At 35.9% G+C, this 15,128-nt stretch overlaps 1 protein-coding gene across 1 annotated transcript in view; it reads right to left on the bottom strand.

Moving 5' to 3' along the window:
* AFG1L (AFG1 like ATPase) overlaps positions 1-15,128 on the bottom strand; it is a 160,183-nt gene that overhangs the window by 115,094 nt on the left and 29,961 nt on the right. Inside the window, exons 3-5 of the mRNA XM_019658969.1 lie at positions 9,135-9,236; positions 8,054-8,184; positions 6,583-6,652 (exon numbers count right to left, since the gene is read on the bottom strand). Coding sequence (XP_019514514.1) covers positions 6,583-6,652; positions 8,054-8,184; positions 9,135-9,236 — 303 coding nt within the window. The remainder of the gene's footprint in view (positions 1-6,582; positions 6,653-8,053; positions 8,185-9,134; positions 9,237-15,128) is intronic.

The raw sequence follows: 15,128 nt of genomic DNA, 5'->3' as shown, positions 1-15,128 counted from the left end.
CACTTCCAGCACAGCCAGCTTCTGCTAACCTTCGCAAACACAAATATTCCTTCTACAAAAAAAAAATTTTTTTTAAACTCACAAGAATGGTTAACATGGTGCTTTAAAAAAATAACTTCTGACAAAACAAGAAATACATAATGCAGATAAAACTATTTCATCTAATTTAAGTACAGAGATACATTTAACTATTGATCTTTTCTAAAATTATTTTTTAAAAATCCACATTTAACAATTAAGCTTAGTGACAACTTTTGGAAAAGCTTTTAAAAATCACAAAGGAATGCAGAAATTAAGGAGGGACAGAAGATGACTTCAAAAATAAATGTATAATGAAGGTTGATGTCAATCATTGCACCTTATGGATATAATAACTTGGGTTTTAGATACTCCCAATGTAAAAATGTTTTGATCTTTCTTTAACAACATATTTTAGATAATCCCAATAAAAGTTGTTTCATATTCATTAACTACACACAATGTATATCACATTGTTATTTTTAAACCATGTTAGAGTACATAGAAACTAGTGAAATTCTTTTAAATTAGATAAAAATACTAAAATTTACCAACTAACTGGTTATAACACAACTAACAACAACCTAGGTTGAACGGGTCTCAATCACTTTTTTTCCCTCTTTATAGCAGATATCTTAGTCAAAAGTTTAATTATTTCCTTCCTACCTAAACAAAACAAAACAAGGTCAGGATATGGGGATGTACAGATCTTTCTTCTGTCTCAGGCTATAACTTTAAAACATTAACTAAAAAACTACTGAAGGCTCTTAAATTAAAAAGACTTCGGGAGCTTACAAAGTGGTGATTGAAATGAAAAGAAAAGCGGTACTAATATTAATTAATTTGGAGCTTAGGATCACTGTCAAATTTTGCTTCCGCAAAACACTCACAGAGAAGGCCCTTTTCAAATGCTTAAACACCAGTGGCATTTGTGATGAGAGGACAGAAGAAGCTTGCAAATTTTAGAAGCGGCTGCACTTTTAAATCAGATTCCCAATACACCGACTTTTAAAAAGAAGGATATCAATTAAACATTGCCCAATTTTAGAGAATAAAAATGGTCATTTGACTATCTCACTGATGTTTTCCAAAAAATTTAAAACAGCTTTTGTGTCCTAAGTTTCGGAAAAGTGAAGAGACATTTAGCTTATAACACAGTGCCAAGGTTTAAACTGGAAATTGGTGAAAGCAAATGATAAAGACTTGTGGTTGAATAATCATCTGATGTTTTTGTATTATGGAGTGGTTTTGCTCTATCAGAGTAAATTAACTTGGAGAAGCTATGGCTAATTAATAAAGCAGGAGTCACTCAGGGTAGCCGGGTGCCAATGTATACTCTTTTGAACTTGTCCCCGCACTTGTTCCGCTTTGCTAGGGAACAATAATTTTACAGTATAAGTGAACAGAAGACAATTGGCAACACATTCTTGAAGAGCAGGCTTTTTCAGCACCCAGTATTTCATTACTACCAGGGACGAAAGAGCAGGCTACAGATTACAAATAAGGGCAGTCTGCTAATACAGCGAGTGGAGGCATTTCATTAGCATTAAAGAGAAAAGATATTTTTATGACCTAGAGTTGCTTTCCATCATGACTCACTTAAGTGAAAAAGAAAAAAAAATCTAATAGTTAATTTACATGTGTAAGTGCTTGAGTCTCAGTCATCCACTGATTGGTATGGTGCCATGTAATGAGTGACAAACATAAGCATGCATTATCAGTAATTAGTATTAGCACAAAAATAAGCACCTATTTTTTATTAGCAGTTTTTAATAGCTTTCCTGTTTTACAAAAACGGTCAAAACTATTTTTGAAATGATATTGATAGCTTATAGAGGAGAATTTTGCATGCTATTCTGCTCATCAGAAATCTTTTTTTTAACCATATTAGTAAAACATGTATCCAGTCTCCCTAAAAAGAGATAGAAAGAAATAACACTTTTTTTATTCAGTTTCCTTCAGTATTCTAATATCTTCGGAATCAAAAACGNGCTGCTCAGCTCGGGCTGGACTCGAACCGCTGTTGCTCAGAGTTCAAACTCTTGAGCGAGCTCTTAACCAACTGAGCCACTCGGCCGGCCCTATCTCTACCTTTTAATTGCAATGTTTAGTTCATTAACATTTAATATTTAGGTCTATTATTTTATTTCCTTTTGTCCCCTCTGTTTTGTTTCCTCTGTTCTTTTCCTGCCTTTTTTGGTTTATTTAAATATATTTTAAAATTCCTTTTCATTTTGTCAATTGGCCTTTATTTTAGTTGTTGTTCTAGGGATTCAATATATATCCTTAACTTTTCACACTCTGCTTAGAATTAACATCATACCTCTTTCCCCAAAAAATGTAGAAACCTAGTACCCATATAAATCCACCTAAACTCCTCACTTAATCATATAAGTGTCATGAATCACACCTACATACATCATAAACCCCACAAGACAATGTTATAATTTCACATAAAACAATCATTTCTATTTTTAAGAAATTAAAAAGGAAACATTAGTTTCTTATATTTACCACAATATTTACCATTTCTGCTATTCTTCATTTATTCTTGAGGAGTCAAGTATTTGTCTAATATCATTTCCTTTGTACCTGAAGAACTTCATTTAGAATATCTTGTAGTGCAGGTCTGATGGTGATCAATTATTTTCGTTTTTTTTGAGCTCAGAATGTATTTTGTCTTCATTCCTTAAGGAAATTTTTGTTGGATATAAAAATCTAGGTTGACAATTTTCCCCCAACATTTTAAAGATGTTTTTCCAGTCTCTGGCCTCCATAGTGTCTAATGGAAGACATCAGAATCTAATCTTTGCTCCCCATAATTAATATGTCACTATTCTCTGGCTGTTTTCTAGATCTTCCCTTTACCTTAGGTTTTTAGCAGTTTGACTCCAATATGCCTAAGCAGGGTTTTCTTGTATTTATTCTGCTTGAAGTTCACTGACCTTCTTGGATCTATAAATTTATCTTTCCCCAGATTGGAAAATTTTCAGTCATTATTTCTTCAAAAGTTTTTCTGCCCCATTCTCTCTTCATCCTTCTGAGATTCCAATCAGAAACATGTTAGAATACTTGTCATGGCCTACAAATTGTTAAGCTCTGCTGTTTTTCTTCTATCATTTTTCTCTCTCTTCTTCACATTGGATAATTTTAAGTGCTTTGGCTCTTTGCTCTGCTACTAAGCTCATATCAAGTGAACTTTTACTTAAGTTATTGCCTTTTTTAGTTCCAGAACTTAAATTTGGTAATTTTTATGGTTTCTATTTCTCTGCTGAGATTTCTTATCTTTTCATTCATTAGGAACATATTTTCTTTACCCCATTTCCTCAACAATTATAGTAATAATTGTTTCTTTAAAGTCCTTATCTGCTAATTCCAATATATAAGTCATATTGGGGTTGGTCTTGGTTGATTTTATTTTTTCTTGAGGGAGGGTCATATTTTCCTCATTTGTCACTTTGGAATTGTATCCTGGACCTTGTGGATTCTGTTTCATTTTCTGAAGAGTGTTGCTATTTCTGTTTTAGCAAGAAATTACCTTAATTAGACTCAAACTACAACCTCAGATCTCAGATCAGTACCCTATCCTGGTAGTCTACCCTGTAAATGTATAGTTCATAGTTCAGTCAGAGATTTGGGCAGGGTTTATACATAGAATTTGGGGCTACATCAATCTAGTTCTCTCTGGGATTTACTTTTCTTTTTTTAGCAATAGTGCTTGCCCCAAACTCTGCCAGCATTTGACTTTACTTCCTCTAAAGATGAAAGCCATTTAAAAAACAAAATTCTCTCCATTTTGGACCTCTTCCAAGTTTTGTCTCCCCTCTAGATTCTGCCTGCCCTTTTCCACTCTCTAGGACTTTCAGGTAATTGTGTTATGTATTTTGTCCAGAATTTATTATTGCTGTCTGCAGGAAGGTCATTCAGCCAGGAACTTACTCAGCCATATCAAAAGAAGTTTTTGGTTTGTAACAGAGAAACTTAACCCATTTATATTACCTGTCATTGACATGCCTGATCTTGTTTCATGCTTTTTATTCATACATTTTTGCTGTTTCTTCTACTTTTTTGGCTTTTGCTCTAAGAAACATTTGTCTTTGATCTTTAGTTTTTCAAGTAATTTGAAAAGTGGAAGGCATATCTTAAATTCTAAAATACTTGACTGTATATTTCCCAAGTTATCAGTGCCACTAATGATGACACTGTCACTCAGGATCTGTAAACTCTCTCTCTCCAAGGAAAACAAAATTTACAAATATATAAGCAAGATTAACTACAAATATTCATTTACTCTCAATTCACTGTTACAATCAGCTTTCTTATTTCAAACATTTCTTTAGAATAAGTCCTCATTAAGACCTGTTTCCTCCAGGAGGCTTATTTACTTTTTTCATAATTTTACTTTCTTTATTCTATTTCTACATGCTGGCAGAGCTTCTTAAGTTGTTTCCCTATATCACTGATTTCATTTTCTTTAGTTTCAAGTCTACACTTTAGTACTTCTAATGCTGATTTTAATTGATTTAATTCAATTAATTTAATCTTTTCTTATCCAGCTTTGTTTTATTTCAGGTGATTTTTTAGTAAAAAAGTTTTCAACTCACTCTGTTGTCTTCTCTCAGCTTAGATCTTCATCACGGAGTCTATATTTTCCTGATTTTTAAAGAATAGAAAACAGAAATTTTCTGATACTTACTTCTCTTTCCTACTTATTATTCCCATATTAGGGTTTTGGTTTTTTTGTTTTGTTTTCCTTTGCTTTTTTTACATAACCTTGAAAAAGGAATGGTATGACAAATCTTGGTGAATCCCTGTAATCAAAATAAGTGGTTTTTCCTTCGTTCCCCTCACTACCCCCAAGTTGTCTTAAAATCTTTCTGTCTGTACTGTAGTTCAATGTTAAAAAGTGATAATTGGCATCCTTAGCTTGTTCACACTTGTCACAGAAACACCAGTGTCTCTACTAAGCATAATTATGACTTTAGAACTGATAAACATATATTTGGTATCATATTAAGAAACTATGCATCTTTTTTTTTTTCTTTTAAAGATTTTATTGAGGAATTGGAGGAGGGGAACAGCATTGGGGAATCGGAAAAGAGGAACAGACAAGTTGCTGCCCTTTTGTTCTTCAGTCTAGTTGTGGAGGACGTTGCTTCACTGGCCCATGTTGGTATTATCATTGCATTCTTCCTAGATGAGGCAGATCAGACGCCAGCCATTGGATGGCCGTTCACGGCAGCTCACAGCCGCTCACACTGGCTGCCAGCCACTCACGGTAGCTCATGGCAGCCCATTGCAACAGGGGCTGCAGCTTACACTGTCGCTGGTGACTCACGGAAGCCCAGCTCCAGGTCGAGCTGTTGTTCACCATCTTAGCTGGCCCTCATGTGGGATCTGAAACGGGGCCCTGCTGCTCAGAGGTGGCGTCCCAAGCCANTTGATATAGTGAGTGGCAGCAGATTTTAAACCATTACATTTACCTAAAAAAGTAAATCAATAAAGTTTCAAATTTTGCTGCATAAAGCACAATATACATATATATCCAGAAAAAAGTCATGAATTATCTAACCAAAAATGTGAATAATATATATTTGAATATAATCTTTGTGCTAACTCTTTTTTAAAATGGGCTTAAAATATAACAAACCATCATATAAAAAGTTTCTAGATATAAAAGCAAAAAAATAAAAAGAAGAAAAAGGAACTCATAAAGGAAAAGAATGATAGATTAGGCTACATGAAATTCAACCTTCTGAACATCAAAATCACCATAAATAAAATTAATATCCTTATTCATTTATTCAACATACTTTTACTGAATGCCTACCATGTGTGAGGTCCTATTCTAGGTTCTTAAGATATGCTAGTGAGCAAAACTGACAAAAATCCTTGCCCTCATGAACTTGGGAGTTTAAACTTATATATCTTTAAGATGTAAAGAGCTCTTAGAAACTATTATGGACACATTTTTTATCTGTCCTAAATCTCTTCCTACTGAAAACTTTTCTACTTAGTATGATTCTATGAGTGTATCAATCACAGAGTAGGCCAATAAAAATACGCTATACACTGCAGTTGCCTCTGGCATGAGCATGTGACCCAATTAGGTCAGATTCTGCGGGGGTAGTTAATACAGGTTCTGAGAATGAGAACCATCCCTTCTCCTTTTAAAAGCACAATCTAGAAGATCCCAGGAGCCATCTTTCCTATAACATCAAAAAATTCTTACCAAGGGCCGGCTGAGTGGCACGTTGGTTAAGAGCTGGCCTGGGATGCCAGAGGGCCCCCCCCCCCCCGGGAAGAGCGCAATGATGGTGCCAACATGGGCCAGTGAAGCGATGTCCTCCACAACTAGACTGAAGAACAAAATGACAGCAACTTATCTGTTCCCTTCCCCCCAATTCCCCAATTAAAAAAAAAATTTCTTACCAAGAATGAAGCCAACAATAAGGGAAAACAGAACCAAAAGATGAAGGAGAAGGGAAAGGGAGGGAAGGAGAGTGAAATGTCTAAAATATTATTTAAGCTCAGATCATTACTTGACTTAACAATTAAACCAACCATTAAATTCCTCCCCTAGTTCAGCTAATTCAACTGGCTTCTTTTTTTTTCTTCTGTGAATGAAAGAGTACTGGACAATACAGAATTAACAGAGGGGGGAAAAAGATGATTAATGTGCAAAGAACATGAGTATTCAAATGACACAAAAATATAAATAGCTTTAAACATATTTTTTAAAGTTTAACTCCATCAGAAATCAAAGGAATACAAATTAAAACACCAATCATACACCATTTTTATGTTGGTGAGGATGTGGGAAAATAAGCACTCTGACATACAACTGGTGGGCGTGTAAGACCAATCCCTCAGGAAGTCAATTTGTCATTGTCTATCAAAAGGTTTAGGGGCAGCTGGTTAGCTCAGTTGGTTAGAGTGCAGTGCTCACCAAACCAAGGTTGCCAGTTTGATCCCACCATGGGCCGCTGAGCTGCGCCCTCCACAACTAGATTGAAACAACTACTTGACCTGGAGCTGATGGGTCCTGGTCACTGTTCCCCAATTTAAAAAAAAAAAAAAGGTTTTAAAATATTTAGAACCAAAATCAATTCTATAAAGATATTTTTGTTCCCTCAATTACTTCCAAGTTCAACAGAATCCNGGATTTTTCTATTTTCATTCCAATAATCAGTTGCTTTTATGACAAGCATTACAGAAAAACCAACTATTACATTTCCAAACTACTAAAGAAAGCAGTCAAATAAAGAGGAAGTAATTCTTAACCTAGAGTATATATTATCATTATTATTATTATTATTATTATTATTATTACTACTACTACTACTACTACTACTACTACTACTACTACTACATTGGGCATGACACAGGATACAGAATAAGCATAAGACACATCGTTTGCCTTCATGCCATATTTGCTCTCATAGGAAATAAAGATCAGGAAATAACTTACTACCAACTTAAATGCACATTGTAGAGGATCTTAAAACTAGAAGAAACTTTAAAAGTTCAACTAGGACAATCTCCTCCCTTTAGCACGGAGAAGTTGTAAGGCTTAAATGAGATATGTGAATCACTTGTTTTTTATATAACACTTAAAACTCAAACATTTTAAAGACACTGTTTTGTAATCATTACATTATCTCCATGGTGTGGGGAAATGTGAACCCATTGAGTTAGAATATCAGGGTGGGCTAACTTTTCCTATAAAAGGCTGAGTAGTAAATATTTTAGGCTTTGCAAGCCACATATGATCTCTGTTGCATTTTCTTTTCCTTTTTTTAATGACCCTTTAAAAATATAAAACTACTCTTTTCCCACTGGCCACCTAAAAGCAGATGGGCCGTATCTGCCCTGTGCAAGCTGTGGTGTGCTAACTAATCCCTGGACTAGATAGTAACATAACAGATAATGTGTCAAATCAATTTATAAAACAATGATAAAATGAAGAACAAACTTTAAATCTTCACACTTCATTCAGTATACCATGCTACATCTGTGAAACATCTCTCCTTACCTGAAATTCATCGAAACATAAGAGACATGCTTCTTCACTGATTTCCTCAGCTATGGGAGCTATTGGATCGTATGATTTCGCCATGAATCCTGGTTTCCTTTTTGGCAAACTCTGTTTAAGGCGGTGTATTCCTTAGGTGGATGAAATTAAACATAAAATCAAATATTGTATTAGTAGTATATTTTAGACAACTAGAGCATGTTTTTTAAATCTTCAAATGAAACTTTCGTGTAAACATACAAATTAAGTTTAAATTCCACATACAATCAAATGTGATTATTGGAATTGGTTGCATTTTCTCTACTCAAAAATAAGTTGTTCACATATTATGATAGTCCCATGGTTGTAAGGATACTTTGTGAGTCATACCATCTCTATGTTTCAATCACTTCAGAGATGACAAAGTGATAGACTACATGACTAGATGGATCAATAGATAGTCATAGTCCTGAGAATTTCAGGGATGTGGGCGGAGGAGGTGGTCCTGCCCTATGTGTATCTGGTCAGGATGTTCCCTTATCTCTAGCCTAATACACTAAAGTCAGTCCCACATCACTCATTACATGTGTACTAAATGCTGAAAGCATTAGAAGAAAAATACAATGTTCCTTCCCTGGAGAGGTTATAGTGTAGCTGACAGACAGTTAATGCAAAAATGAAATAACATAAGGACACTGACAAAGCAATAAAGCATACATACAAGTACAAACAGAATGCCAACATGCTAAGGTGACACAACAGAAATGACCTAATCAAGAATAACTTCTTGAAACAGGTGAGGTTTTAACATTTCTTACTGATCCTTAGTAGAAACAGAAAATGCCTAACCTTCATACAGTGACCTCTGTTCTCTTATTTGGAAGTACTGGTTTGTCTGGAGGACCAACTCTGGACACATTACTATCTGAAACACATTTGTGTTTCAACATAGCACAAATCAAATGAAACCAAATAAAATCTTACTGTGAGAAAAAATCTATTTTTTAAAAGATTAAAATATTAAGAATTTTAAAAGATGAAAAAAAACTATTTTATAGTGTTTGCCTACTTAAAAATTACTTCTTCCAGATCATTAACTTACTTTTGTGAACATCTAGCATGAAACCATGAAAATGGACCCTTTTTTTCCTGTTCATTTCCACATAAGCATAAAACATGTCCATCACCATTGTTTTCCCTGTACCTTAAAAAAAAAAAAAAGAATATTATTAAACAGCATTACTGATTGCTCTAATGATTGTTCATTAGCTTTGGGATAATGAAACCACACTCTTCTACTGGAAAGCTTAAGATTATGTTACTTTTTTAGAAAGGAATGTTTATTTTTTATGTTAAACTAGCTAAAAATGAAATGTTGATATTACTCTTTCCTGTTAAAAATGCTGTTTTTAGAAAATACATTTAGTTAATGTTACAGGGGCTATTTCCCCCAGAGAACTATGTTCATAAACTGACGAGATTTACAGATTATTCATTGTTTAGTTTCTCTTCCAAAAGGCACCAGTATAAATAAAATAATTAAATAAATGTTTATTGGGCCATTGTTAGCATGAGGAACTGTCTTAGGTACTATGAGAAAATTCAAAANATTCTAGAATGATACACTGAAATTCAGAATCAAATGAAAGCAATTGATTTGGCATTCAGTATTTTTTTTATCATCTCGGCGCATATTTTTTTCAGAGCCCCAGCAAGAAAGAAGCATTTGGTATAACACCCACTATTAGCTATGGTTTCCTAATCTACGAAGAAATAAGATTTTAAACAGTAGGGAATAATGAGCGAGGCTGGAAGTACAGGAGAGAAGGTTGGCGAGGAAGCAGGGGGGGTTGAGCAAGGGGCATGACACTGTCTTATACAGCATAATATCTCCCCTGTCTTAAAGTTTAAGCCCTTTTAGGTTGGGTTTTCTGTTGCCTGCAACCAAAAGTATGCTAGTAGTTACCTCATCTCTTTGCATTTCTTGGGCTTTAGTTCATTGGGTAATTCTCTTTCCATTGGAGATAAATTTTATATTAAGGAAGGCGACATTTCCTCGCAGTACTTCTATTTACGTTGTCTTTTATAGATCACAAGGAAATCCCTCTTGACATAGAAGACAGAAGCAAAGCATGAGTTGAATAGTTCCACTCTCATTAAGACTATTTACAAGAAACAAGGGATTCAGCTAAAGGAAGGGGGTTTCCTTAAGACTCCAGGACAAGGACAGCACTGATAACACTTCCTGGGAACGGGAGCTGGAAGTGGGCCTGGGATTAGAAGTAGCTCCTGAGAGCTCATCCCCTGTCTAGGGAGCATCCTACCACTCCTCCCCCTTATGTGATTCACTTACTTCCTGTGTCTTTTTGTTCCTGTCTCATTACTAAGCAGGAACTGCCCTCTGTGCCTCTTAGTTCAAATACATGAGAGACAGAGTATATGATTGACCCAATCCCCAGGCCACAGGTCACATGTCCAGGTTTACTGACAAGCTTGTAGGCTAGCTACACATAGATCAGATATCCAGACATGGTCCATGTGACTGTGGAACAGATAGGGTCCTGTGGTATAGTGTAAGACTCTTCAAAGCAACGCGGATGAAAGAGTAAGTGAATGGCTGAACATCATACCAGCTCTCGATGGGGCAGGTGATGACAAACAGCTCCATCACATCCCTGTCTCTTTGTGAGCAAGCAACATTTTTTAGCAAGAGGCCTGTCTCCCCCTTGATCGCCCTTATACTTATTATGTAAGTTGAAAATCCTTTTTGTTGCCTGCATTTCTTTTGCAAGACTCAACTCATTTCAAACATTAGTATCCTGATAGTTGCTTTTGTTTTCTTCTTCCGAACTGTGTATCAACCTTCTGAAATCTGAACTCAGTGGAGCATGCACAGAGCAACCAGACAGGTTCCTGTTAGGACCTCACTAACAGAGCAGCGTTTTGACTTTCATGGGCCCTGGGCACTTTCACCTCTGGGAGCACAGATAAATTAAGTAAATATATATATATATATAAATTATGTTTTATAACTTAGACAAGTATACTATAGACACAGACATATTACAGGCTGGATTCATTACTGATATATTCATTTTTCTTCAAATTTTAAGAGAAACTAAAATATTTTCACAGGCCCCTAAAAGTATCATGGACCCTAGGTACTATTACGCCTAATGGGTACCTTGGCCCTGTTTGCTCTTAATCTTCTCAGGATCTCCTTGTAACAGCCAGATTTTCATTGTTCCCTAACCTTCTGAAATAGTCTTGCCAATGGTCATCACGTCGATATGCTAATCATTTCTCTCATTGTTTAAAATTTACATTTTTTTAAGTTAAGGCTAATGATTTTTTACATGCTACATAGGAAATTCTGATGCTTTACATTCCTCATCTATATGATGAAGATAGTAATAATTACTACTTTACAGAACTAAATGAAGCAAGCATGTAAAAATACATTGCAAAGCATGATTCATTTTATAAAGGTTGGATATTAACATACTTATTAAAATTTTAACTTAATAAAAAATATAACTATGACAATTCAATTTTATTTAGAAATAATTTATAAGACTCATAATGAGAAACCAAGAGAGATGGTCTTCATTGATTTATCACTGATTTTTTTTGTTGAAGGCGGCACAACTGTCAACTCGCTGCTATTTTTAGAACTACACGAGGTTCCCTGCCACACACCCCCACACCCCCCACACACACACACCCTCACACCCTCCGTCTGCAGAACCACATCGGTGTACTTAGTATACCTCCTTAGAGTAGCTGGGGACATCTCTTTCCCATAAGCCTTTCTTGTGAAGACCTCTGTACTTCTGCAGTACGAAGGGTGAATGCCAGGCTGTCTAAACATGACTGATGGGAGAAAGAAGTAGATATTCCTCCTCCCTGGTTGGCTCAGTGTAACACAACTCCTGGTGAAAATTCCTATTTCTCCTCTATCATAAATCAAAACCATTACTGGCTATGTGGATCAAACTGCCTCATTTGGATAAAGGCATCCTGACTACATCATATTAATATTTCCACTAACCCAGGTTTTTAAGCCCAGAACAGGAAGTAACACACTACCACTCTAAATGCATAATTTCTGAGAATCTTAAAACTGAAAGAAATTTTAAAGTTCAACAAGGGTAATTCCCTCACTTAATCACAAATATGAAACAAGCTATGTGAATTCCCTAGGGCCTACCGAAGAGTAGGCACACATGAATTTTAGTTTCCTACTCTTTTTTTTTTTTTTAAAGATTTTATTTGGGGAATCAGGGAAGGGGAACAGACAAGTTGCTGTCCTTTTGTTCTTCAGTCTAGTTGTGGAGGATGTTGCTTCACTGGCCCATGTTGNCACACACACACACACACACTATTATATTGCTCTTTTCAGGTTCACTAATGAACTCCATTTTACCAATTCCAGTGCTCAATTCTCCAACTCATTTTTACCTCCTAGCAGCATTTAACAAAGGTGATCAGCACTCCTTTTTGTACCACTTGCCCTTTCTTCAATAGGCACTATCTTGGTTCTCCTCCTACCTCTCTTGGCCGCTCTTTCCAGCTTTTTTAGCACTGATGACTCCCAAATTTATATCTCCAGTCCAAACCTTTCCACTGAAATACAAACTCTTCTGTGCATCTGCCTCATCATCATAGAACCCCTACTCTCAACTCCCTCCTCAAATCTGCTTCGCCTGTCATCTTCACCATCTCAGTAAACAGCAACTTCATGCTACCCATAGCTCAAGCCAAAACCTTTGAGTCATTCTTAATCCCTCTCTCTTTTTTATTTTTATTTTTTCATACCCTATATTCATTCCATCAGTAAATCCTTTTGGTTCTACCTACAAAATATATCCAGAATCTGACGACTCTCACCACCTTCACTGCTCCATCATCTCCCCTCAGAATTGTTGCAATCATCTCCTAAATGGTCTCCTGACTTCCAACCTTGAAACCTCATCCCCACAGTCTATTCTCAATACTGCAGCCAGAGAAATCCTTTTGAAATATACATTCATTCAACACTCGTGCTAAGACTATTTACTGAAATCCTTCTATGTGGTAGGCACTGTTTTAGATGCTTAGGATACATCTGTGAACAGAAGAAATAAAAATCATTGCCCTCATGAAGCTTTTGCCACCTGGAAAGGGACAGACAATAAACCATAAATATAATAAGTATATGGCGGGTCCAAATGTGCTATAGGGAAAAACAGAGCAGGTAAGGAGAAGCAGTGCCAGAAAAAAAGGAAAGGGTTGTAAATTCAAATAGGGAGATAAGTCTAGGTTTCATTGGCAAAGTCACTTTTCAGCAAAGATCTAAAGGAGGTAAGGACTTCACATTACATATATCCGGTGGAAGAATATTCCAGGCAGAAAGACATTAACATTAAGAATGCAAAAAAGGGCCAGCCGAGTGGCTCAGTTATTTAAGAGTTAGCTTAAGAGCACAAGCTCTAAGCAACAGGGCCGTCGGTTCAATTCCCACATGGGTCAGTGACACTGTGCCCGAGCTGAGCTGCCGCTGAACTGCCAACAGGTGGCAGGGTGGCTCAGCTGGTGAGAAAACGTGCTCCTAACAACAAGACTGCCTGTTCGATGGTGGGCTATGCCCGCCCGCAACTAAGACTGAACTCAGCACCTTCAGCTGAGCTCCACCTGGATGGCTCAGTGGATTAGAGCATGCACTCTTAATAACAAGGCTGCTGGTTCAACTCCCGAATGGGATGGTAGCTACGCCCACCTGCAACTAAGATTGTAACACAGCACCTTGAGCTTAGAGGCCAGGAGCTGCCGATGGGCAGCCAGATGGCGACTGGTGCCCTCCACAACTAAGATTGAAGAACAACAACTTGGCTGGTTCCCCGCCCCAATACCCCAACACTGTTCCTGTCCCCCAATTCCTCAATTTTAAAAAAATGCAAAAAAATATTATTTTTGGTTCATTAGACCTTCAACTGACCACATGATGAGCTAGCTGAAAGATACTCAATTTCAAACTTGCTATTTTTATCTAAATATTACTTGTATTTTACTTCTCAAATAATTTCCTAATAAGCCACAAGTGCTTTAGAAATGATAAATTAAATGAAATATTAAAAACTACATATGCAAGTGAGCTATAAGACTTTTTTCTAAAATTTAATTAGGAGTTTTACCTTTGATTTCATTGAGTTTCTTTTATGGTCCATAAAAATCAGTTAGAAATGCCTGCATTCTTTGATATGCACAGAGGACATATCTAATGCTCCGAGAAAAACAGTAAGTACTGTTTTTCAAACACAGGAGGTCACCTGGATTTAGCTTGCTAAGAACATAAATATTATTCAAATACAAATACCGACTGGTTTTTCAGATTTAGTCAATTATAAAACTAATCATAAGCAAAGTCATCAGATCTAGTAACACAGTAAAATTAGCACAAAATTGTGGATTTTTAAAAGCTTGTTAGTTTCCACCTAATTCTACAAGATTAGCACAGTGTTTGTTTTTACCTTCCGGTGGCCTGTTGGATGTTGCCACAACGACGACCCCATTTTTGAACAGATTTTCAAAAAGCTGTTTCAGAATCATGGCATCAGCAATGTCAGTGACCTATGGACAACAACACATTTGTTTTATTTTAATTTCATTTCTGCTCTAACAAACTTGCTAATGGCCCATCTTTTTTTTTTTTTTTATACGATGGAAGTGAATTCCAAGAGAAAAATTCTAATTATCTTCATGAAGAAGAGTAAATAATTAAAGCCATGAAAGACTATATAGTAGTCTTTTAAACTTGACTCTTCTTTTTTGCAAGCCTATCATTTCTACGCAAATTATCAAGTGATTCTATATTAACTTCTTTTATAGAACTACAGGTGGAAAGCATAGATAATTGTCCTAAACATTTAGGAAGTCTAATTAATTAGAACTAGCATGACCAACTCCCTCCTCCTACTCCCATCACAGCCCCTCTCTTCCAAAACCAAAAAAAAAAAAAAAAAAGAGAGAAAAAAAACACACAGGCTGTTTTGAGATTTCTATCAATAATACCTTTCTGGCAAAGGTCCCTGAAAAGGTGACTTTAAATGGTCATGGA

Source organism: Hipposideros armiger, unplaced genomic scaffold (genome assembly GCF_001890085.2).
Source record: "Hipposideros armiger isolate ML-2016 unplaced genomic scaffold, ASM189008v1 scaffold_292, whole genome shotgun sequence".
NCBI lineage: Eukaryota > Metazoa > Chordata > Mammalia > Chiroptera > Hipposideridae > Hipposideros > Hipposideros armiger.
The sequence above is the reverse complement of the archived record's forward strand: the minus strand, read 5'-3'. Positions and strand labels throughout refer to the sequence as shown.